Here is a 22,829-nt window from a genome sequence, read left to right as displayed (position 1 = left end):
TTCGTGCAGCACGAACTTATGTGTTTAACCGGAAATCGGCTTTGGAGGCTATGCCGAACGGATACCAGACAGGCGCGATTTACACGGATTATTGGGCTGCTTTTCAGAGCATCGACCATGAGCTCCCAATCCGCAAGCTAAAACATGCATACCATTGGAGGGAATCTGCACTTCATAGTTTGTTCTGTATCTGTTCGACAGACATCAGACGGGTATCGTCAACGGAAAACTTCCCATTGGAAATTGGTGACCTCTGGGTGCCGCAGGGATCACTCATGGCTCCCCTTTTTCCACCGTTTATTAACGGTCATCCTTACGTCATTGGATCTAGCTGTTGTGTATGCCGATGACTGTTTGACTTTGACTTTGACTGTTTGTTTATCCGATGACTATTTGTATGCCCGACTGACGGCCTGCCGCTGCAGAATGATCTCAATCATCTGGTAGCGTGATCGGTCAGGTGGGGGCTGACCCTCAACCCTCAAGGTGTGAAACTTTCACGGTGACTCTCAGGCATGCCCCCGTCCAGACCAAGTATGTTATCGATAGAACTGAGCTCGAGCATGTGTATAAAATTAGGGACTTTGGCGTGATACGGAATACCAAACTAACCTTCGCCTCACATATCCCAGACAAAGTGAGAAGGGGCACTTCGTCACTTCGTCACTTCGTCACTTCGTCGAGCACTTCGTCTCCTTGTTCGGTCCTTCCAGGTCGGTACCAGCAGGTCAAAATTCAACCGAAGCGCAGTGAAGGTGGCGTATTGTGCCTATGTGCGTTCGGTTTTAGAATATTCTAGCGTGGTCTGGACTGGTGCAGTCAACGCCCACACAATGCGGGTTGATCCAGCGCAGCACAACCTCTTTATTTGGTTGCTTACTCACACATTCTCAGGGCAAACAGCTTCTCCTTATGGCAGCCTTCCGTTTCATTACACAATTTCATCCCTAGTAGCACGAAGAGTGCAGCAGGATTTACTGTTTCTGAGAAGCATCTTGCAAGGTAAACTGGACTCTCAAACCCAGCTCAGCTGCTTCCCTTTGCTTGTGCAGCCTTGACCGACCCGCGCCCGAACTCTGCTCGGTGTATCTCGCGATCGTGTGCGGACAGTAAAGGGTGGTCTGTTTTGCTGACTGCCAAGCGTTGGGTACACTTTTTGGGGACGAACGCTAGCGCGGATGTCTTCCATGACAGTTTTGGCATTTTTAGAGTTCAAATGATCAAGTATGTTTTATCTCTGTAGCATCTCCACTTCGCTTTGAGGTGTTTCATCCTTTAACTATGTTCATACTACTGTGTGATGTGTATTGTATTTGATTTAAACTACCTCGGCTGTTAATGGAATGCTGCTGTGTTTGTGATAAAATAAAATAAACAAATAAACATTATTGCCGAAGTCCGCATTGCGAAAATTTACGAAATCGGAATTTTGTCGCGCTTTCGTAGCTTTACTTGCACCATATCCGTTTACCCAAAAATTGTAAAGCTGTTTTGTACGGTGAACGTCGTCACTGGCCGTGAATTTTGTCAATGTCATGCAAGGTCATTGTTGGCGCCAAATTACCCGCGAAGACCGCTACGTCATGGGCCAGCTTGAGGAGCAAGACAGGGCTATTGCCGTGTTCTCGAAGTTGGGCCTTAGCGTATAGCTGTGAAATCAGAGTGACCCCTCAAAGTGAATCAAATCTCTGACCCCTACCCCCACGCTGCAAGCGGTGACGGGGTGTCGAAGCTCGCGAGATTTAATTGATATTTGTACCTACGTTGCAAAATGTGATCGGTCCAGGAATGCTGTTCGTGCAGGAATACTTTTCGCATTGGTACATGCGAAACCACATGGGGTGGTACTCACACAAGAACTTGCTGTGCCGATCTCCGTCGAAAGGCTCGACGCCTTGGCTTAGCACCAGACCATTGATGCTGTTCACACCCAGTTCTGCATCCTCCGCACCGTAGTCACTTAATGCTGTACCATTTAGAAGCCCGGCACCATCACTGTACCCCGCGCCACTCGGCGGTCCTCCGGGCTCGCCCTCCGACCCGCCCGGCGCACTTCCCAGCCGGGTGGCGAGGAGCTGTCCCTCCGCGACGCCCGCGTCGCCCGCGTCACCCTGACCGCCGCCGGGCGTCGGCGGCGACGCGTCGGCGCCGGCGGCTGAGCCGCGCTGCAGGCCCAGGTAGCGCCGACGGTAGAAGTCGGCGCGGCGGCGAGTGTCCCGCTGGCGGCCGCCGGCGCCGCCGGACGCCGCCGCCGCCAGCCAGAGCAGCAGCAGCGCGGCCCCGCTCGGCCGCATGCCTACCGCCATCGGGGCCGCGAGGCGCCGCTCATGGCGCCGGGCTCGCTCGGGCTGCCAGAGGGTCGCTGAGGTCGGGCCGGGGCGCCGAGCGGCGTCCGGACCGGTCTGCGGGGGAGGGGCCCGGCCGGCGGAGGCCTGGATGTGGACCCTCCACGTCCCGTTGTGGAGTAGGAGCGGCAGGTCCCCTTCGGCTACTCAGTGCTGGCGTTCGCCGCTTCTCGGCCGTCTGGTGCCGGCAGTCTCACGGTTCACCCTGCCAGTCGCAAATCCTCGGCTTTTGTCCGGCACGGAGAGTGCGCGTGTCTCAAGTCTGGCGTCTGCTCGCGCACCTGCACCCCTCTGGCGGCCGCCGTCAACTGCAGCAGGGAGTCACGCCGCTTGACCAGGGCTAGAGGCGGGTCACGCTGGCTACCCGCGCGCACGACTCGAGCGGAGAAAACGCCGATTCAGTCTGGGCCGGAACTCTCCTCGCGTGTGGAGATGCGCTGAAGATCTGGCTTACGTGAGTGCGGGGGTGCAGGAAGAGGGTTGTCCGAATTGCAGTTACCCTCTGAACGCGATCGCCTGTCTCAGTCCAGCGCATGCAAATGTCGCGCGCCGCTGGTTTCTAGCTCCAGCGCAAACAGATACCGCGCGTTGCCACCTCCGGCAATTGGACGGCTGCTCCGCCCCCGACCTTAGCTCCATTGTGCTGTCGGCTGAGAAGCTGGTTGGCGCTATTACGTCCCGCTCTGCCTGCTATCTGGCTCTCCTCCCTCGGTGGGGGGGGGGGGGGGGGGGGGGGGCGGGGGGGCGGTGACCACGGCTCGGTCTGGGTCTCGGCTCTGCCTGCTATCTGGCGCTCCTCCCTCAGGGGGTGGCGATGACACGACTCGGCTTTGGTCTCGGCTCTGCCTGCTATCTGGCGCTCCTCCCTCAGGGGGTGGCGGTGACACGGCTCGGTCTGGGTCTCGGCTCTGCCTGCTGTCTGGCGCTCCTCCCTCAGGGGGTCGCTGTGACACGACTCTGCTTGGTCTCGGCGCTGCCTGCTATCTGACGCTCCTCCCTCGGGGGGGGGGGGGGGGAGGGGCGGTGACACGAATCGGCTTGGTCTCGGCTCTGCCTGCTATCTGGCGCTCCTCCTTCAGGGGGTGGCGGTGACACGACTCGGCTTGGTCTCGGCTCTGCCTGCTATCTGGCGCTCCTCCCTCGGGGGGTGGCGGTGACACGGCTCGGTCTGGGTCTCGGCTCTGCCTGCTATCTGGCGCTCCTCCTTCAGGGGGTGGCGGTGACACGGCTCGATCTGGGTCTCGGCGTTTCGCCCATTTGGTGGCGACGGTCGGCGAGGCGGACAACCGCCCCCCCTCCCCCCCTCCTCCGCCGAGCTCTCTGATGCGCGGCCGAGGTCGGCGAGGCGGACAGCCGGCACGCCTCCCCCCCCCCCCGCTCTGCCGAACTGCCGAACCGGTGCGGTCCCCCCCCCCCCCCTCTGCCGTGCCCTCTGGTGCGCGCCAGGGGTCGGCGAGGCGGGTAACCGGCACGCCCCCCCCCCCTCCCCTCTGTCGCACTCTGGTGCGCGCCAGGGGTCGCATCACCGTCCGCCTCGCTCTGGCTGTCAGTCACTACGGATGTGTCGCTGTTCTGTCAGCAAAGATTCGTGAGATTCGTGTTCTGGTACGATGTGGGGACGACTTTCCCCGAGATGTGTATGCTGACTTCAGGCTAGGGAGGTGAATGGGACAAAACACTGAGAAAGGAGCACGACAAAGATTAGGATCGACTGCTGACTTTGTCTGCCTATTTGTTTAGAACATTGTAATGCACCGACCGTAAGCTCTGTTACGGAACGGCCCACTGCAAAAACAATGACCACGGTAATGCTATAAGAACACTAATCCGGAGGAAGCTCTTCTGCCTGCTGGAGCCTGAAGGTATCAGGCCTGAATGCCCACAATGGCTGAAAATGAAAAAGACCACCAATCGTGCCTGCCAAAGGAATTGATTGCAGGTCTTCCTCAAACTCCCTGCCCGGGAATGTCCGGCGTGCCGTGGGAGCCCGGCAGAAGTTGCCGTGATACTACATGTGATAGGCGCATGTACAATATGAACATAAGCCGCACGTGGGCGGTCCATAGATAACGTAACGCTTTTTTGGTCATTTATCAACCCTCCGTCACCCTGGTTACGCACTACACTAGGTGAAGCTCCCTTCTCCCTTGTTACGCTGTATCAAGCGTAATGTCCCCAGAAAGTGGCGTCCTTTTGACCCCTGATTGAGCTAAAGATGAGAGATAAATAACGGACGCGTTCCTTGTACTGAGAGGAAACCAAGAGCATAAGGCTTCACGGTTTTAGTTGTTTTTTTTTGGGGGGGAGGGGAATTCGAGCATTATTTACAACCACACCTGAGCCTTCCCTTGCGCTCCAAACGCCTCCCTCCATGTGTAGCGTAATCCATGGACGGCCCCACACATGTGATGCCATACTGAGTGAAGCGTGGCTTCATCAGTGTCGGTTCGAAATGAGCAATAATCATGGTGTTATAAGCATAATCTTATTGTGCTGTCCCACCGCGAGGCAATCTAGCTCACTGGCACACACACACACACACACACACGCACGCACGCACGCACGCACGCACGCACGCACGCACGCACGCACGCACGCACGCACGCACGCACGCCAACTTCGGCTCCAGCCCCCTCCCTCAGTTTTTTGGAAGAAAAAAATCAGCAAAATCCGGGATTTGGTCATTTGCCGTGGATTCGCCTGTCATCTCCCACGTGTTGAATGACCCCCCGACCCCACCCACGCACACACAACTCATTTTGCGTCAGTGCAGCTGTGCGTGACTGGCAAGATCGGCCGCATCGCTGAAGCTGCACAATACTCAGGGGGAGGTGAGGGGTCGACCAGGAGCTGGAGCACCAGGAGCTCGTTCAGCCTGTGACCTCGCTCGCAATAATTCTGCCGTGTCCAGCAACGCGTCTGACGTGAGCACTGACAGCATATACACAGCCGGCATTCACCGTCTGATTTACTACACTGTACACTGTCTGATTTAATTGGGCAGTTCATCTGTTACGTTTGGCTTGGACGTTGCCGTGTCCGTGTGATGCACGACGGCGAATCTGCTGTTCAGCAGAACGGCAATATCAGCGATTCGCTGTCAGGTGTATAAACGGAAGCTTAAACTGATATGTACCGGTTTAACCGGTATGTAACCGGTATATACAGGTTTGGCCGGTATAGGGTATATACCGAGATAGCTGTTAACCGGTATACGCCGGTTTAACCGGTAACTGGCGTGCCGATTACCGGTTTAACTGACTTCGCTACCACGGCAGTGACAGCTCTCGCGTATCAACGAATTTGTCCTCTCCAGCCCCTTTCTTAACCCCACCACGCGATGTCATATTTAAGCTTTACTGAGCGTTCTGGTTGCGGGTGCATTCTTACTGGTTCGCTACGGCTGTTATTCGATTCATAAACGCTGTATCAAGAACTTGAATTGTGACCAAATCATCGAGCCCCAAATCTGTCAGCTTTGTGTGGCATTTGGTGTGTTCTATCCGTTTTCACCCTGTAGAACGCCATGCTGCGTCCGTACCGTGCATGGCATCTCTTCGTTTACGTGAAAACTGGTGTAAACAACGATGCACCCTGGTGGCGTCCTCGTGCATGAAATCCTCAGCGTGCCCCGTAATATACCCGGCGTGACGGGCAGGCACACGATTTTCCCTTTCTTTCCGTGGGCGGCAGTAAGTATGCCACTTTTTTGTTCTCGGCACCGAGCGCTGGGATGGTCCGGCCCCTAAGTCTGACCTATCTGATGTGCTGGACACCGGTGACCCCGATGCTCCCGGGCTGTGCCGGTTTCGCGGACGCCATTGTTGCTCGCGGGTATCAACCACCCGCTGTCAGGCCTTGTGCGACCCATGGAGACGATGCTAATCTCGATGTGGAGTGTATGGAGGGCAAAACGGGTCGGTGTCGGTCCTTTCTCTTTCTCATCTTCAGCCCGGGGGGGGGGGGGGCATCAGTGGCCACGCCCTCGCCACCAAAACGTAGGACGGCTGGAGGCAACAGCTGGAGGCGTAGGACGGCAACACGTAGGTTTAGGAGCTGAAACAAAGAACTCCCCGGATGCTCACCCGGGGAGTGAAGTAGCAGTATTAAAACGATGTGATTGATATGACGTGTTGCACTCAATGAACCAATAGTCATTGTATTTACCGTGCGGATATTTCACGCGTACCCAACACACATTTTCGTAATGTTAGCAGTGTCCGTGACATCTTAATCGTGCTGAGGATTTTTTTGCAGAATCGAAAGTTTGCTGCACTGTAGCAACCCCGAACGCGCCCATCGGTCAACTCCGCCTCAACCCAGCCTCGCTCGGGCCCCTCGTCCCTTTGCCCCCTGTGCGCGTGCAGCGTGCAGTGCGAGGCGCGGCACCGGCCTGCGCTGGTCACGTCGGCGGCGGCTGTGAAGAAACCATGACGTCTCGTCCGTTCCGGCCGCCGAGCGGCTGACCCAGTCAAGTCCGCCGGATGCTCGCCGGTTCCGAGCGGCGCCAGCGCGTAATTGGCGCGCCGGGGCTCGTTACGAAGCGGCGCCGGGCCGCCGTCGCGGCGCGCGACCGCCAGAAGAAAGCTCTGCGGCGAGCCGTGGCTCAGCGGCGGCGGCTCACGAGAGCACTGTCGCGCTCGGGCGCGCCGGCGCGCGGCGCCGCGGCACGTCAGGACGCAGCAGCTCCGCCAAACCGGACGCGCGGCGCGAGGAAGGCTGCGTCCGTCCGGCGCTATTGACACGCGGCGCGCTGAAGGCTGTGTCCGTCCGGCGCTATTGGCACGCGGCGCGCTGAAGGCTGTGTCCGTCCGGCGCTGTTGACACGCGGCGCGCTGAAGGCTGTGTCCGTCCGGCGCTGTTGAAACTTCTCAACATTGTCGACTTTTGCTGTCTTGTTCGTCACGTGGGTATGGCTGAGGTCGGAATGATGTTGACGATGGTCACTCCCTTGCAGGATGACTGATGAATGACGACTGATAATTATGTTGATGGTGATGGTATGGGGGCTTGAAATGCTATGACGCGCGCGCCGTTGGCCCGTTAAATACGACGACGCTCGGAAAGGGTGGTCAATTTGGCTTCCTGAGATATCAAACACTAATAGAGTTATAGACGTCAAGTTCACAGGATAGATAGGCCTGTTTGTGAACTCACTTGTGCCAAATTTTTAGGTCCTGAGGTTCGGACCCCTTTGGGTCAAATACGGTTCAACGAAATCAAACTCTAGACAGGTGTCCGAAAGTGCCCCAGACCTCCTGATGTGGCTACTTTCAACCAAGCTACCTGTGCTTAGCAAAAGGGTCGCTGATGTTCGGTTCAGGTCAGTGACCTTATTGGCCTTTTAATGGTCACGGTGGCCAAAAGCGTGCGAGCTTGTTTTGGTGTCTGAATTTCGATAAAAGGCATAGATTACACGAGGCGGTATGTTCCTAAATACGAAAGGTTAATCGGTGTCGTTCTGGCTCAGTAACCTCTTTTGACCTTAATGAATTCAAATTACACATTTTTTTCGTACGATTAAGAAATTCGAAATGAGTGTAAAATGCCATCCCATCAAGCAAGTTTTTCAGCAAAAGCAATTTTGTTTTAACCTCGGCATGACCTTCATACCTGACCCAAGGTCAATTAAATCAGTCATAATGCTAGATTAAATTGTTTTATTGTCAAAGAAACCGTCTCAGAGATGCGTGACCTCGTCTAACCGTTGCTGCGTCATATTGAGCGATTTCCTAGGATTGCCCTCGCTGGCAGCCATGGTCTGACTTTGGCCTGTCATCGGTCAAGGTCCTTTCAAAGTACACCCAATTTTTACACACAAAAATCGGATGTTCAATTCGCCACATCAATGCAAAGTTAGCAAAGTAAGGCGCGAGTTTGCCGCGCTTGAGGCAGGTGTGGAAAAGCATTTGAGGGTTGAAATTCCCCCACTCCAACCTGAGCGCGTGTGAAGAAAAATGCTATTATTGATGCCTGTTGAAACCATCCCTGTGTGATATCCTGCCAATGTTTGATTATTTAGCACTATTTGCCACTAAGTTTCCGTTGCCCAGAACGATTAATCAGCTGGCAACGAAAAACAAGATTGTAAAATATTTCCCAATCAGACTGCGACAAATTGTCTTAGCTCCTTTCGTGATCCCACCACCTAAGGTTTTGGGGGGCTCGTAGACGAAATGCTCCACAGCTTCGCAGGTGACCGGGTGGTTACACCTGACCCCGATACGCCTGTGCGTTGCCAACTCCAAGCCTCGGGTGCAAAGCGGGGTGTAAGGAGTGAAAGCGGATCAGTTTTACCACCGCTTAGTCATATGCGTCCCAGCTTTAGCACGGCCGACATTCTCTCTCGAGATCTCCTTCCGGGTCGATCCGTTCTGGAGCGACAGCCGCTCTGCTCCGGCCGTCGTCGCCGTCGTCGTCGTCATTATCATCATCATCCCCAACCACACGCCGTGCCAATTTGTCGACCTTGTCGCCCTGCCGTCTGTCCGGACCCCGGCCACGATCACCGGGCACTGCCACTCGGTGCCCTGTCCTGCTCTCACCCCCACCCCAGCCAGCAGGCGCTGACCGGCGGCCGGCACCGAGGCTCGCCCCGGCAGCCGCGCGGCTGACGCTCCGCCGTCCGGCAGGGCGCACGGCCATGGGCTCGGAGCACAGCACGGCCGGCGCCGGCCGAGCGGAGCGGGAGCGGGAGCGGGCGCGCCCGGCGGGCACGCCCGTCTCGCCGCAGAACAGCGTCTGCTCCGACGCCGAGGTGCCGTACGTCTCGTACACGCAGAACCTGCCCATCGGCGACGGTGAGACGCCGCGCGTGCCCGGCTGGCGGGGCGCGGAGTGGAGGGGTCGCGCAGGCCCGGTGATGGCAGAGCACGAGGCCAGAACGATCTCCGTGGTCAGCCCGTAACAGTGGAACGTTGCGGCGCATCCAAGGCTGTGTAAGCGATGCCATCGCTATCTGTCAACTTGTTTAATTCGTCGCCACGTGGTGCGTGATCTCGTGAACCATGACCCCGATCGCTGTAATCTGTAACTGGCATGATTCGTGACCTCCTGCAACATGGCGCGAAATGCCCAGAGCTTTGTGATGCGTCAGAAGGTGACCCACGGCCAATAAGCTGTGATCTAACCGGCAGCTGACTCGCCGCGGCCGGGCGGCCGCCGGCTGCGCCCCGGTCGGCCGGGCCGCTCCAAACAGGCCCCGCTGCTGCCCAAGGAGATCGTAGTGGTGAAGGCGGCCGAGGCGGCGTCCGCCGCCGGCTCCGACGAGGACCCCGACCTGCGCCGCCTCAGGGTACGGCCCCGGGCGGTGGCGGCGGCGGCGGCACCGTGTGTGGGATGCTGCTGTCGTCTGTGTCGGGTTGTGCAATGCAATCGGGGAGGGAGGCGGGGTCCTGGCCAAGGCTGAATATAACCTGCGTCAGAGACGGGGGCCTGGCTCCTTGGCACGGTCGGGAGAAAAACGCGGCCGCTTCGTGACGGGTTATTATCGGTCAGCGATTGTCTCGCGCCGTGCCATCTGAGACTCCTCCATTCCGCGGTCGGTCAGCGCACACCGCGCGCGGCCGTCCGTGCCGCGGCGCCGCGCTCAGCCGCGCCGGCCTGCCGCAGCTGATCCCGCACTTCCTGCCGGTGATGAGGGGCGCCCTGACACTGCCGGGCTCGCGCGACCCGGACGTGCTGGACCGGCTCGACTCGGCCGCCGTCCGCCAGATGGCCGGCCGACTGCAGCGCCACCTGGCCACCAGCGCCGAGCGCACCGCCGCCCGCCAGGCCGAGGTCACCGCCAAGGTCGCCCAGGTGTGCGCAGGGGGATCAGGAGGCACAAGTAGCCTTGTCAGTAGGAAGCAAGAAGTATCGCGTGTTTTGGTTAACGAGGGTCATGCAGGCAGGAACCAGCTTTAGGTTACCTGCCCGGAAACGTTGGATATGGTGTGGGCTTCAGTCAGTATTATATGTTAACAGCTTTTCATATATCACCATCAAAGCTGGGTGTTTCAAACGCGAACTTCGCCAGCCTATCTGGACCGAAACAGCTCAGGACATTGTTCAATTTACAGTTTTATTCGCGTGCATCCGTCCAACCGCGTTAGGATCATCTTTAGTTTACCTCAGAACTTAAAAATGGACAATACCTTGTTTCTAAATTGCCATTTTTGACAAGCAGCATTGGAAGCTGAGAACCGGTGTGCTGACTCCATACCCACCTTGGAGCCTGTTAGCAACATTGGGGTTTTCATACCAGCACTGAGAGTGACTCGCTCCACAAGGAGCAGCAGGACACACAGAGTGGCGGCGGTCCCGGCGCCGCGCCTTCGCTCCGTGCGCCCGGCCACCCCGCTCCTGCTGACCCGCCGCACCGCTGGCAGCTGGACCAGCAATCGGTGGCGCTGCTGTCGACGGTGACAGAGCGCCAGCGGGCGTTCGCGCGCCACGCCGAGCGGCTGCAGAAGGTGGGCGAGGTGTCGCACGCCGTGCAGCGCTGCCACCTGCTGCTCGACGACACCGTGCGACAGCTGCGCGAGCTCAACCAGCAGCTGCCCGAGGAGCAGCGGCTGCAGCCGCTCGCCCTGGCCTCCGACTGATCGGCGACGCGCCGCCAGCCGGCTCGGAGAAGTGTCAGCGGTTTCGGAGAACTGAGGGCTATCGCGGTGAAACACATGCCGTCTCGGAGAACGCCCGGCTGTCTCGCAGCTGCCTGTGAGAAGGCCTCAGTCGGCCTGCCGGCTCCGGCCGACGGTCCGGCGAGCGGCGCGCTCAGCGGCTCGCGCCGGCCGACGACCGACAGCCCCGCGCTGACGGCCGAGCCAGCGACGGCGCGAGAGCGTCCTGCCCGCCATCCGTCGAGGGCCCGTCGGGGCGCACGGGGGTCTGACCGGACTCCGCCTTGGGACCCGTGGCGCGCGGCACGGGTCGGTGCCGCCGCAGGCTGGCGTCCAGGTGTGCGGCGGCGTCGCCTCGTCACGGACCGGGTCAGGGGTCGCTAGTGTGCCACGTCATTAGCTGGAGTGGCGGACTTGTGTCACACCGCAATACGGAACGATGCGTCGAATGTTTACGATGTTCACTGTACTGAAATGTTTATTATATTGCTGTGGAAAGGAAACCGTGCCGCGTGGTTGATTGCGAAGTGCGTTGTTCATGCGTTATGCCTGTGGCACGATTACTGGTGGGAATACCTAAACCGATTTACTTTATGGAGTTGTCCGTGTTTGACGCAGTGCCGGCATGCATGTCATTCCACGTCCGACGCTTGTCTCAAGGTGAGCTGAATGAGACAAAGTCTGAGTGTCACAAATAGCGCTAACTGAAGTGCAGTCTTTCACTCTGGCGTCGTACTGCCTGGTTCAATCGAAACGCTCCGCTGTTTATGGACGACCGTGGCATATTGCCGCCCGGTTACCACAGAGTTTTTATCCCAATGTTTGTGTGTTTTGTTCTGCGTGTCCAGGCTACTCCTGGTCCGTCACATGTCGCTATCTGTATGTCATGGGGATATCCATTGAATAAACCAATTCGCCGCCATTGTCGTTTGTCATGCGCCTGAATTTGGGGCGATAACCGGTGAGCGATGGTTAACGAGGGTTATTTACATCTCGCCCGCGACCGCGCCCGGCCCTGCAGCTATTGGGTTGTTTGGAAACAGGTCCGAGCCGCAGGCGTTCCATAGAAAGGCGATTCATCTCTGTATGGTCTGAGTCGTCTTAACAACCATGTCGCAAAACTTTGGGGTAAGCTCTTTGTTAACACTTTCATCTGCTGGGAGCTCAGCATTTTTTTCCGAAACATTTGTCATGCACTATAAATGAAACGTCCTGCAGCCCTTGCGGGTGGCCAGTCTTGCCCTTTTTCGTCCAAGCAAGCTGTGCTGCAGTGCTTATACGAGGTTTACAAACCAGCGAACGCATAGTCCGCTACACGCTGAGCGCAGCACATAGGCGTGCTACTTATTGCAGACGTTCCGAATTGTGTGCGTGTGGGGTGTGGGGGGATGCAGTTACTTACAATCAGCTGGGGTCTCAGCAGTGAAAAACGACGCAACCTGCCCTCAAAAGGCGATAACAAACGGGTGTCTGTCCGAATTTTGCTCACTTTCTTCTCAAAGTTAAAGGGTCAAAGCAGCCCCAGTTGGGGGGGGGGGGGGAGGGCGGGGCTGAAAAGGAAACAACACTCCTGATTATGTGGCTGCATCGCAAATGTTATTCAGCTAATGCACTCCCTTGGGGGGCATATTAGGCGAAACCCTGGCGTCTTGCCCATTGACAGGCGCCCCCTCCGTCACCTGCTCGTGTGCGGTTCATAATTCATGGTCTCGTGCACTGCGCCGCGCTGTTGCACCTGTCCGAACAGGAATTTGGCCTACGCGTTCTGCCGTCACCTGCTGGCCAGCTCAGTCAATAACGCACGAATGGCTGGAAACGGTGGCTGGGCCGGGGTCTGCTGACACCAACGTTCCGAAACGCCGCCGGTTTTTTTCGCCTCGGGAGCTGTGAGCTAGATTGAGAGGTTCCGTGCTTTTTTATTTCCTCCCCTTCACACCAGTGGGAGATATGTTTCTCCACCACTGCGCCCCTTTCATAGTCAGTCGTCCGAACGAAGTCTTTTTTCGTTTCTGTTTGATCTCCCCTAACCTTGCACCTGGCTCATCCGGGTAAAAGGCTAGCTTTTTGTCCGAATATAATGCCCGACCGGGCTCACTACGGTGTTCCATTGCCGCGAGCTTCTCTCTTACCAGTAAAGGAGTGCAGGCTCGCGTCCACCCGTCATCGTCCTGTTCGCGGTGCCCCATGCCAGACACCAGCGCGTGCATGCCATGCGCTCGGTTAATTTGGTAGGCGATCCCCGCAAACCATTAACTTGATGACTCTCGTACATCATCGCAGAGCTCTGTGAGTGCTTATGCTGCTGTCTGTTTTCGTCGCCTGGGTCTGGCACTGCGCGTAATTATTGGCATGGCCGCCCACCTCGTCCCCGGACGGATTCGGCCGTTCGCCGTGCCTCGCCGTCAACGCTGAAGCTTGAGGCCGTGCTGCATTATTCTGTGAACGTGTCCTCTGTCAATGCCTGCCGTGAATAGTGGCTTGGCGTGGCGTTCGGCCATTCACTGCAGGTACGTCGAGGTCAGCTGCAGCGGTCCTGGCTACGGGGGAGGTACTGGGCATGAGGCCCTCAGGTATCAAGCCGTCTTCGCCTGGACTCTGGCTCTGAACGACGCTCAGGAAGAGTTGGCTGCTGAGAAACACATGGCAAATCACACGATGACAAAAATGCTAGCCGAAATGTTTCCCGAAAAGTAGCCCGTGTCTAAAACATTGCAGCGTTACGTGCAGCTGCGACACCCCGCAGTTTGGCTTTAGCAAGCACTGACGCTTGCGTCTAAGCCTATTTGGTCCGTCCGCGAGGCCGCCTGTAGGTTGGATCACATCACAGATGGTCGGCTGCCTGTGTGTGTCCGTGGGCCGCGCGGGCTGTCTGTGTGTGTCCGTGGGCCGCGCGGGCTGTCTGTGTGTGTCCGTGGGCCGCGCGGGCTGTCTGTGTGTGTCCGTGGGCCGCGCGGGCTGTCTGTGTGTGTCCGTGGGCCGCGCGGGCTGTCTGTGTGTGTCCGTGGGCCGCGCGAGCTGTCTGTGTGTGTCCGTGGGCCGCGCGGGCTGTCTGTGTGTCCGTGGGCCGCGCGGGCTGTCTGTGTGTGTCCGTGGGCCGCGCGGGCTGTCTGTGTGTGTCCGTGGGCCGCGCGGGCTGTCTGTGTGTGTCCGTGGGCCGCGCGGGCTGTCTGTGTGTCCGTGGGCCGCGCGGGCTGCCTGTGTGGGTCCGTGGGCCGCGCGGGCTGTCTGTGTGTCCGTGGGCCGCGCGGGCTGTCTGTGTGTGTCCGTGGGCCGCGCGGGCTGTCTGTGTGTCCGTGGGCCGCGCGGGCTGTCTGCGTGGGTCCGTGGGCCGCGCGGGCTGCCTGTATGTCCGTGGGCCGCGCGAGCTGTCTGCGTGTCCGTGGGGTGCGCGGGTTGTCTGCGTGTCTGTCCGGCGGCGACCGTGCCGGGCGGAGGCGGGGCGGGTAGCGGGAGCGCCGCGTGCGCGCTGTCCGTTGGCGCGAGTCACCATGCCACCGCGATAACACCCGCCCGGGGCCGACCCACCGACATCGATTGTTGACGCCGCTCCGTACCACAACGCGGTGATACTCGGCCTTCGTCGCATTGCCACCGCGGCCTCCGTCGTGAACCTGGTCACCGGCCGACTTCGCGACGAGACCCGCTCACTGAAGTCTGTCGAAAGACAGACCTCAGAGTCAGAAGTCGAAAATCGAAAGTCCGTCGACAGACAGAAAGGGTCTCGGCCGAGGCTCTCTGTCGGAAGACTCGTGCACCTCAGTGACTCTGTGAGGAGACCGCCCGCCCACAAACCTTTGCGGACACAGAAGACCGACTCATCCGAGTGCCTTGTCAGGATATCACCCAACGGTTTTCTTCAGAAAACCTGCTCGTCCTAGGCGTCTTCGTCAGGAGACCTGCTCAGCACGCTCCGTGAGCAGAGCTGATCTATCGCGAATCCGAATGCCTGGTAGCCAGGGGAGGTCGAAAGAGAAAGCAACGAAGCTTTGCGGCACTGTCTGTTAATCCCACAGGCTGGTCCGAAGGTCTGGAGTTTGAGTAACTTTTGATACTCCGAGACCTCGAGTAGCCGGTAGGTGGCCGTTGCAACCAGGGGGACACGTGGTGGCGGCGTTCGCTGCTCAGTAAAACTCCGTCGAAAATCCTGGTGACATTCTGACCACTCAGTTGCGGTGAGACTACTGGGCGGCTGTTGGACCGAGCGCAGCCACGCATTAGCCGTTGTCGGCTGCTGACAGCTCCAGTGGACCATCGCAAGGCCGGAACAACCAGTGCGGGCAGCGAGCTATCCGAAGACGTCATGCCTAAGGGTAACGACGGAGGACGTAAGGCGAAGCGGGCCGGCACCAGGCCGACGATCATAGCCCCGCGGGGAACCATCCGACCGCACAAGGGCTTCGACGAAGAGGCGGCGCTCGCGCAGGCGAAAATCCTGCGCACGGCGCTGCAGAAGCCCACCAACACCAACGCCATCATCGGCGTGCTGACGAAGCACACGCTGGAGGAGCGCAAGTACGTGGAGGACGTGTACAACGCGCAGCACAGCCCGCCGCTGCAGGAGGCGCTGCGGCACGAGTTCTGCGGCCATCTGCGCGAGACGCTGCTAGCTCTGCTGCAGTGGCCGAACCAGTACCTGGCCGGCTGGACGCAACGCGCGATGCGCGGGGCCTCCACCGACCAGAAGACGCTGTTCGAGGTGCTGTGCGGCCGTGAGCCGGCCGACCTTCAGGACGTGATACGTGCTTACCGCCGCCTGCACGGCCACTCGCTGGAGGCTGACCTACGCGCCGCGCTCTCCGGCGACACGCACGAGCTGGCGCTGGCGCTCGTGCGGCGGCAGGGCGACGCCGCCGCGCCCGCCGGCGAGGACGGCGCGCGCGCGCTAGCCGGGCGGCTGGTGCAGGCGGCGGTCGCGCGCGACGCCGCCGTCTTCACCGAGGCGCTGAGCGGCGCCAGCCCAGCGCTGTTGCGCCGCGCGAGCGAGCTGTACCCCGAGGCGGGCGACGGCCGCTGCCTGGAGGAGGCGGTGCGCGCGGCGTTCGGCGGCGACCTGCGGGCGGCGCTGCTGACGCTGGCGCAGTGCGGCGCCGACCGGCCGGCCTACTTCGCCGAGCGGCTGTACCGAGCGATGCGCGGACTCGGCACCGACGAGGGCACCCTGATCCGCATTCTCGTCACGCGCTCTGAGGCCGACCTGGAGAACATCAAGGAGGCGTACCAGCGACGCTACGGCAAGAGCTTGGCCGATGCCGTTGAGGACGACACGTCCGGCTACTTCTGGCGCTGCCTTAAGGCCATCATCAAGCCCTAGAGCATGCTGCCGGTGAACGCACTATTTGCGGGCTCGTGCGTTGTGGCGACCAGCCACGGGCATCAAGACTTATTGGCCATCTCGGCCTTGTTGCAGGACTTCGGGCAGCGAGAGTGGCAGGGGGCGGCGACAGGCAAACCTCATCGGCCTGGCGTGGACGCCGGCCGGGCGGCCGGGCTGCTGTAGGACTGGTTGGCCCATCAGATGTACATAATACAAAGGTGTGGGCTGAGACCAGGCGTCCTTTGCGTCTGCGCGCCGTCCACATCGCCAACAATTACAGGAAGTAAATACGAGCCGTGATCGTTTTAAACTTGGTACGGTCTCACTGGTGTTGCTTGTGGGCGTGCCCCTTTTGGAAGGCAAACTGTTACCATTTGTTTCGGCATCCGTAAACGAGTTCTCAAGCAAGCTTGCACGGGCCCCATGGGAAGGAAAGCACATGTGATGGTTTGCAACCGTCATGTCACCTTTAGCTGGGAATAATTGTGTCACTGTGGTGACCCAAAGACAGTCGCCGCAAGGAAAGACCGATTAAACGAACTTCCGTGACTTCCGTCTATTTCCGTTGTCTATCGCGTGATGTGCTGAACAACGTTAGACCTAAACATTGACAAAGTTAAATGCCATCATATAGTGAACACAGAGCGAGCCTAGAAAGTAAAAGCGCAACTCTTTGTGTAAAAAAACGACACGAGCGCGGGTAAATTATAACCGCCTCTGCCTAACTGTGATCTGTGGAAGATACAGTTGCGCATTTGTTGTCAAGTGCCAACAGCGGTAAACACCCAAACAAATACCACCGTGCAGATCATGGTTTCTCGCGGCAGGACAGCGCGCGGCAAGCCGCTCTCCAGCGCGTGCGAATGTTTATCGGCGATGCAGACCACGCCCTGCATTCTCGTCCGAACCTATCCAAAGAGCCTGACTCGCGTACCTAATCGCCAGAAAAGTCAACCTTGCCACCATGATCCGTCAACTTTTGATTAAATGATGATGAAATCGATTACCGCGTGATCTCCTGGAACTGGGGTTCAATCATGGCCGCCAGTGAACCCGGGCTAGAACATCAAACAGTTATTATACTTATCATGGTTTATTATGTATGGTTAACGTGATACGAAGTAATAATTTGATAGTTCAAGAGGCACATCAACTCGGCCAACTTGGTCATAAATCCACCAGACTGGGCTGACCGGGCCACTGGTCGGCAGTAAGGCGCACGTCAAGCGGTGTGGTTATACAAAGCAAAGCTTTATGACTTTGCTGCATAGCATAGCATAGCAAGCAGGGGTATAGTTTCCTATTCAGTTGGGAGGGTGCTTCATCCCCCCCCCCAACTTGGGCTCCAGGTCCCCCCTAACCACACCCACACTTCGAGAAGAAAGCGAGCCAAATCCGGAGAGTCCCGCTTGTTGGCGTACTTTGGCGGTAAGATTGAGTTATTGTTCACTGTTCAGCCCGCTGCCACCACCCACAATTCATATATGCAGGGACGCTACATAGCGTCCCTGTACACATGAATCTGGTTGATCGCCTATTTATCAAGATGGAATGGTAATCAGCTATTTGGTATTTACCATGCGAGTCAGTCAGGGGCAGATCCAGGATTTTTGCCAAGGGGGAGGGGCACACAATATTGTGGGGCCCCCTGGAGGTTGTGGGCCCACTACCAAAAATATCCTTGCATTTCGTCATTACATTTGAAGACAAATTGCATGTAGTATATATATATATATATATATATATATATATATATATATGCATATATATTGGTATGTGTGTGTATGTACATATATATGTATATATATATATATATATATATATATATATATATATATATATATCTATCTATCTATCTATCTATACATATGTATATATATATGCATATATATTGGTATGTGTGTGTATGTACATATATATGTATATATATATATATATATATATATATATATATATATATATATATATATACATATAGCTAAATATATATGTATGTAGGTGTGTATTTTCTTATTCATTAATTTCAGAAATGTGGAAACCTATCTGACTGCCCACAGCCCTATAAAGCGGGGCGCGCCACGCATGCATACACATGGAGCTCACTCACTTTTTACAGATCGTGATAAATGATGTGATTTTGGGGATAAGTGTTTCGGAACAACAGGCAAAATGAAGTTGAGTAAGCTGCTAACAACCATCAAAACCAAGCATGGCCTTGAATTCTAGCTTAGCTTTTTATGGCTAGCTTTTGACTTTCTGAGGCTTCTATGGTTAGCTTTTATGGCTATGGCTTTATATCGTAGTCAGCTGACTGCTGATGAACGGTGTATAATTTTTCCTCTGTTATAAAGGAGTGCAACATGTCCTAGCATTCGAAATATGTTGAGAACGTGGTGCATTAGTATAATAAGTGTCACACACCCAATAGCCAATGGAAAAGACACATACGACGTCTGCAGCATGTAAAATTATGTTCGACAATTGCGCGTAAAAGTTCACCGGCGCATATCCGACCGCTGCTCTAAGGCGAAGACACCAAGGCCAATAGGGACGGAACGTGAGGGATCAGAAGTCCCGCAGGAGGCCAACAAAGTGGCTCCCGTCAACAAGTATAGAGTCCTCAGAGCAAGCAAAAATAATCCGAGGCCAACGTGGTAAACACCTTAACGATTGGTAGTGCCCCGGCAGGCTGACATATAAGGCTTTGGCCAGAACACAGAGCCCTCTGAGCAAGGAATTATCCAAGGCCATAAATTAATACCCTCGTGCGATCAAGAGTGCGCGGGAGGTTAGCAACACCAGCCTCAACAACAGTGAAGAGTCCTCCGCAAATGAGACCAAAACCGAGAGAACCCTCGATCAAAGTAGGGGCCCCTGAGCATCGAGAGAATCCGCGCCTTACCTTACAAAAGCCCTAGCAACAGCACAAGGCTCTCCAAACAAGTGGAAAGAACCCGAGACTTAAATGAAGGGCTTATGAGCATCTGAGCGTACCCTGGCATATGGGACCATGGAAAAAAACGTATAGAGCCTTTCGGGCAGGTGGGAAGAATCTGTGGAGGAAAACCTGAACGGTCAAAAGTGCTCAGGCATGGAGGCAGATGGCGTCCCAACAGCACATTAGGCTCTACGAGAAAATGCAAAGAGATCACGGGCAACGTGAAAAGCTCCTTAGCGATCAGATTGACCCGGCGAGTGGACATATATGGCCTGGCAACAACAGCGTAATGCCTCTAGACAGAGTAATGAGCCCCAAAATTTCCCCCAAGCAACACTTTCGCAATCAGCAAAAAAATGAACTTCGTCTGCTCCTGAACTCATTACTTTTGCCAACAATTGTTCTTGATCATTTTTAGGTACAAAGGTTTCTAATTCTGTTGTGTACTTGTTGTAAGAAAGCTACGTCCGTTCGGCCGGTTATAGGCCTTTTCGGAGCCTTTAGGTCCCTCGGCGTGGTCCATGGAGGCATGGTCCCGTGCCTCCCCACTCCACCCCCCCCCCCCCCCCCCCTCTGCATCCGCCACCGGCCCAATCAGCTTAATAGATGGGACCCGCCAAGAACAGGGCCATCCATTCGAATAAGGAATACTCACGACACAAGGTGTAGGGCCCTGAACGATCGAGTGCGTCAGAGCAGGTTAACATATAGGGCCCCCGTCAAGAGCGTATGGCCCTCCATCCAAACAGGAAGTACTCCAGACCCAGTGTAGAGCGCCCCCGAATGATCGAGTTTGCTCGAGCAGGTTAACAAATAGGGCTTCCAACAAGAGCGTAGGGCCCTCTATTCGAATGGAAAGCACCGAAGACCCTTTGTGAATGGCCCCAGAATGATGGAATGTGCCTGAGCAGCTTACCAGAAGGGGCACGAAAAGAACGTAAGGCCCTCCATTCAAATAAGAAGCAACCAAAACCCAGTGCGGAGGGCCCCTGAAAAATGGAGCATACCCGAGCAGATCATCAGGTGACCCAGGCCGGAGTGTATGGCCCTAAATCCAAACACCAGAACCAAATATAGAGGGCCTCAGAACAATTCAGTCTGGCCGAAGCGGCGAACAGATGGGGTCCCCGGCAAGTGCGTAGGGCCCTCCATTCAGATAGGGAGTGCCCAAAACATTATGAGGAGGGCCCCCGGATATTCCAGTGCGCTCGAGCAGGTTAACAGATGGAGCCCCAGCAAGAGTGTAGGGCCTTCCGCTCAAATATGAAATACCCACGACACGATGTAGAGGTACCCGAATAAACGAGTGCGCCATGGCAGTTTAACAGATAGCGCCCCCGAAAAGAGCAGAGGGCCCTCCATTCAAAAAGGAGCACCCAAAACCAGATGTAGAGGTCCCCCATGATCGAACGGGCTCGAGCATCTTATCAGAAGGGCCCCGGCAGGAGCGTAAGACCCTCCATTCAAATCAGAAATCCCAAAACTCAGTGCGCAGGGCCTCCGGAAGATGGAGCGTGCTCGAACAGGTTATCAGATGAACCCGACAGGAGCAGAGGGCCCTAAACTCAAACACCAATAACCAAGGTGCAGCCCCCCCCCCCCCCGAGCACTCCAGTGTGGCTGAGGAGACGAACAGAGGGGACCCCGACAAGTGCGTAGGGCCCCATTCAAATAGTACGTGCCCAAGGCCCAATATAGAGGGCCCCGAACGACTGAATGTGCCGAGCAGGTCATCAGACAGCCCCCCACCCCAAAGCGTAGGACCCCTGCTCAGAAAGGAAGCTCCCAACACCCAGCGTGAGGGGTCCCCGAACGACTGAGTGTGCCCAAGCAGGCCATCAGATGGGCCCCCGACAGGAGTGTAGGGCCCCAAGCAAGTGAAGGAGAATTGGAAGCACCCCAGACCAATGTAGAGGGCCCAGGAGCATATCGCAAGTGTGTGGGTAGGCTAACCGAAACCCACGTTAAGGGCCCCTGAGCAACCGAGAATACTCCGCCAGGTTAAGACATGGGTCCCCGGCTATACCCCACAGCCTTTCTGGCGAATGGACAGAATCCATGGAAAAGCCCATGATTGACAGGGGTGCCCCGGCACGCTAGCAAGAAGGGCCCCAACAACAGCGCAGGCCCCCCCCCCCCCCCCCGAGTAGATGCAAAGAAATAAAGGGAAACGTGGAATGTTCCCTAACTATCGAAATGATCCTGCAAGTGGGCATATGGGTCCACCAGGAACAGCATGGAGCCCTTATACAGTGTAATGAGGCTTAAAACTTCCATTTAACAGCTTTCCAATCGTTGAGTTTTTACTTCTCATAGGTCCTTCAACCTCGCTTAAAACTGTTTTTGGTCGTCTGGGAGTCCAGATATCCAGCTTTGTTGCATTTTGTGTTAAAAACTGCATCTGTTCGGTTGGCTATGGGCCCCCTCGAAGCCAATGGGCCCCTTCGGGGCCCAAGGGGGGCCATGAGCTCCGTGCCCCCCCCCTCTGGATCCGCCCCTGGTCAAAGTCCACACCGTTCAGGCAATCCCGCTTGACGTCACTGGGGGAAGTGAAGTCGAGCACGGGTGGGGTCAGCACGGTTTCCCACGACCTGTGCCCGAGGTCAGTTTCGGTACCGACAGTGTGGTGGGATTCGCGGTGTGTGTGCGCAATGTATGAATGCATGCTACACGTGCGCCGGTACTTTACTAGCGGTGACGTTCAAACATCAGCATTCAGTGCATCAAAGCACCGCTGCTGTCGCCCTGGCGCGATGAGCACTCACTGCACGAAAGCGTGTGATCTTACACCGCTGGACCGGTATGCAAGACGGCTGTTTGGGCGTGGGGCGAGGCCCAGCTGGCCACATGAGACGCCCGCTCTGCGGACCGGCTGGAGCTCTCTGTCGACCGCCCTGCCGTGCTGAGCAGCGCTCGAAGGCCGGATGCGGCCGGGCCTGGGGATCAAGGTCACGCATCACGACGTGACGGACATCTGGACACGTGACCGTGTGACGATAGACTCATGCGAAGACTGTTCATTTCGCGACCAACATGGGGCCTATTTTGACAAAATTGGATGGCGTGGCCAATTAACTGCACACACACTGGATGTCACCGGTAAAGGTCAGCGACGCCAGGTGCCGTGATGACCCCCGCAGGTGCGCTCGACGGCCATCAACTAAATGCCATTTGCAGCAGCTGTCGAGCCACTTGCAATCGCGGGGTATCGAGCGAGCGTCAATAACGCGGTGGTATGTGTTTCCTGCTAGTGTGATTTATCGGACGGAGCAACAATCTTAAGACAACCAGTGGATGTGGGGGAAATATTTCTTTCAAACCTATAGTGACGCTCTATAACGGTAACACTTTCGCGGTGGGCGCTGTCTCACCTTTCGAGCTCGGTAAAAATTGTCATTGTCAACATGTTTTTGTTGAGCGACATCTCGTAATTTGCAAACTAGGATCACCGCTGTTCACACCGAATGCTGGATGGGCAATTCACATCCCAGTTCTGTGGGTCAGTTCACCTAGTGCAACTTACACCAGGTGAATATAAAAGCCCATCAGCTGCAAATAATCTTGAACCTTGATTCGATGGTCTGAAGATCGTGAAGCCCCTCCAGAAAAGGTCAGGCGAAAGGCGAAAA

General features: G+C 56.6%; 2 protein-coding genes across 2 annotated transcripts in view; both read left to right on the top strand.

Moving 5' to 3' along the window:
* The window catches only part of LOC119102070 (BLOC-1-related complex subunit 5-like), a 28,196-nt gene extending 17,266 nt beyond the window's left edge, over nucleotides 1-10,930 (top strand). Inside the window, exons 3-6 of the mRNA XM_037225444.1 lie at nucleotides 8,978-9,145; nucleotides 9,482-9,639; nucleotides 9,957-10,145; nucleotides 10,796-10,930. Of these exons, the coding sequence (XP_037081339.1) occupies nucleotides 8,989-9,145; nucleotides 9,482-9,639; nucleotides 9,957-10,145; nucleotides 10,796-10,930 (639 nt within the window). The 5' untranslated portion in view covers nucleotides 8,978-8,988. The remainder of the gene's footprint in view (nucleotides 1-8,977; nucleotides 9,146-9,481; nucleotides 9,640-9,956; nucleotides 10,146-10,795) is intronic.
* Nucleotides 10,931-15,248: 4,318 nt separating this feature from the next.
* Nucleotides 15,249-16,259, top strand: LOC119102060 (annexin A13-like). Its single transcript, XM_037225435.1, has 2 exons — nucleotides 15,249-15,680; nucleotides 16,029-16,259. Exons 1-2 carry the CDS (start codon nucleotides 15,249-15,251, stop codon nucleotides 16,257-16,259), a joined length of 663 nt encoding a protein of 220 aa, XP_037081330.1.
* The last annotated feature ends 6,570 nt before the right edge of the window (nucleotides 16,260-22,829 follow it).

The sequence above is a fragment of the Pollicipes pollicipes genome, unplaced genomic scaffold, assembly GCF_011947565.3.
Source record: "Pollicipes pollicipes isolate AB1234 unplaced genomic scaffold, Ppol_2.1 Scaffold_2555;HRSCAF=2994_pilon_pilon_pilon, whole genome shotgun sequence".
In the NCBI taxonomy this organism is placed as follows: Eukaryota; Metazoa; Arthropoda; class Thecostraca; order Pollicipedomorpha; family Pollicipedidae; genus Pollicipes; species Pollicipes pollicipes.
Note: the sequence above shows the minus strand (reverse complement) of the source record. Positions and strands in the feature narration are given on the sequence as shown.

Coding starts and splice junctions, on each gene's coding strand:
- LOC119102060 (XM_037225435.1), top strand. CDS start 15,249: ATGCCTAAGGGTAACGACGGAGGACGTAAGGCGAAGCGGGCCGGCACC. Junction 15,681..16,028: donor AGCCGGCCGACCTTCAGGAC/GTGATACGTGCT, acceptor ACGCTGGCGCAG/TGCGGCGCCGACCGGCCGGC.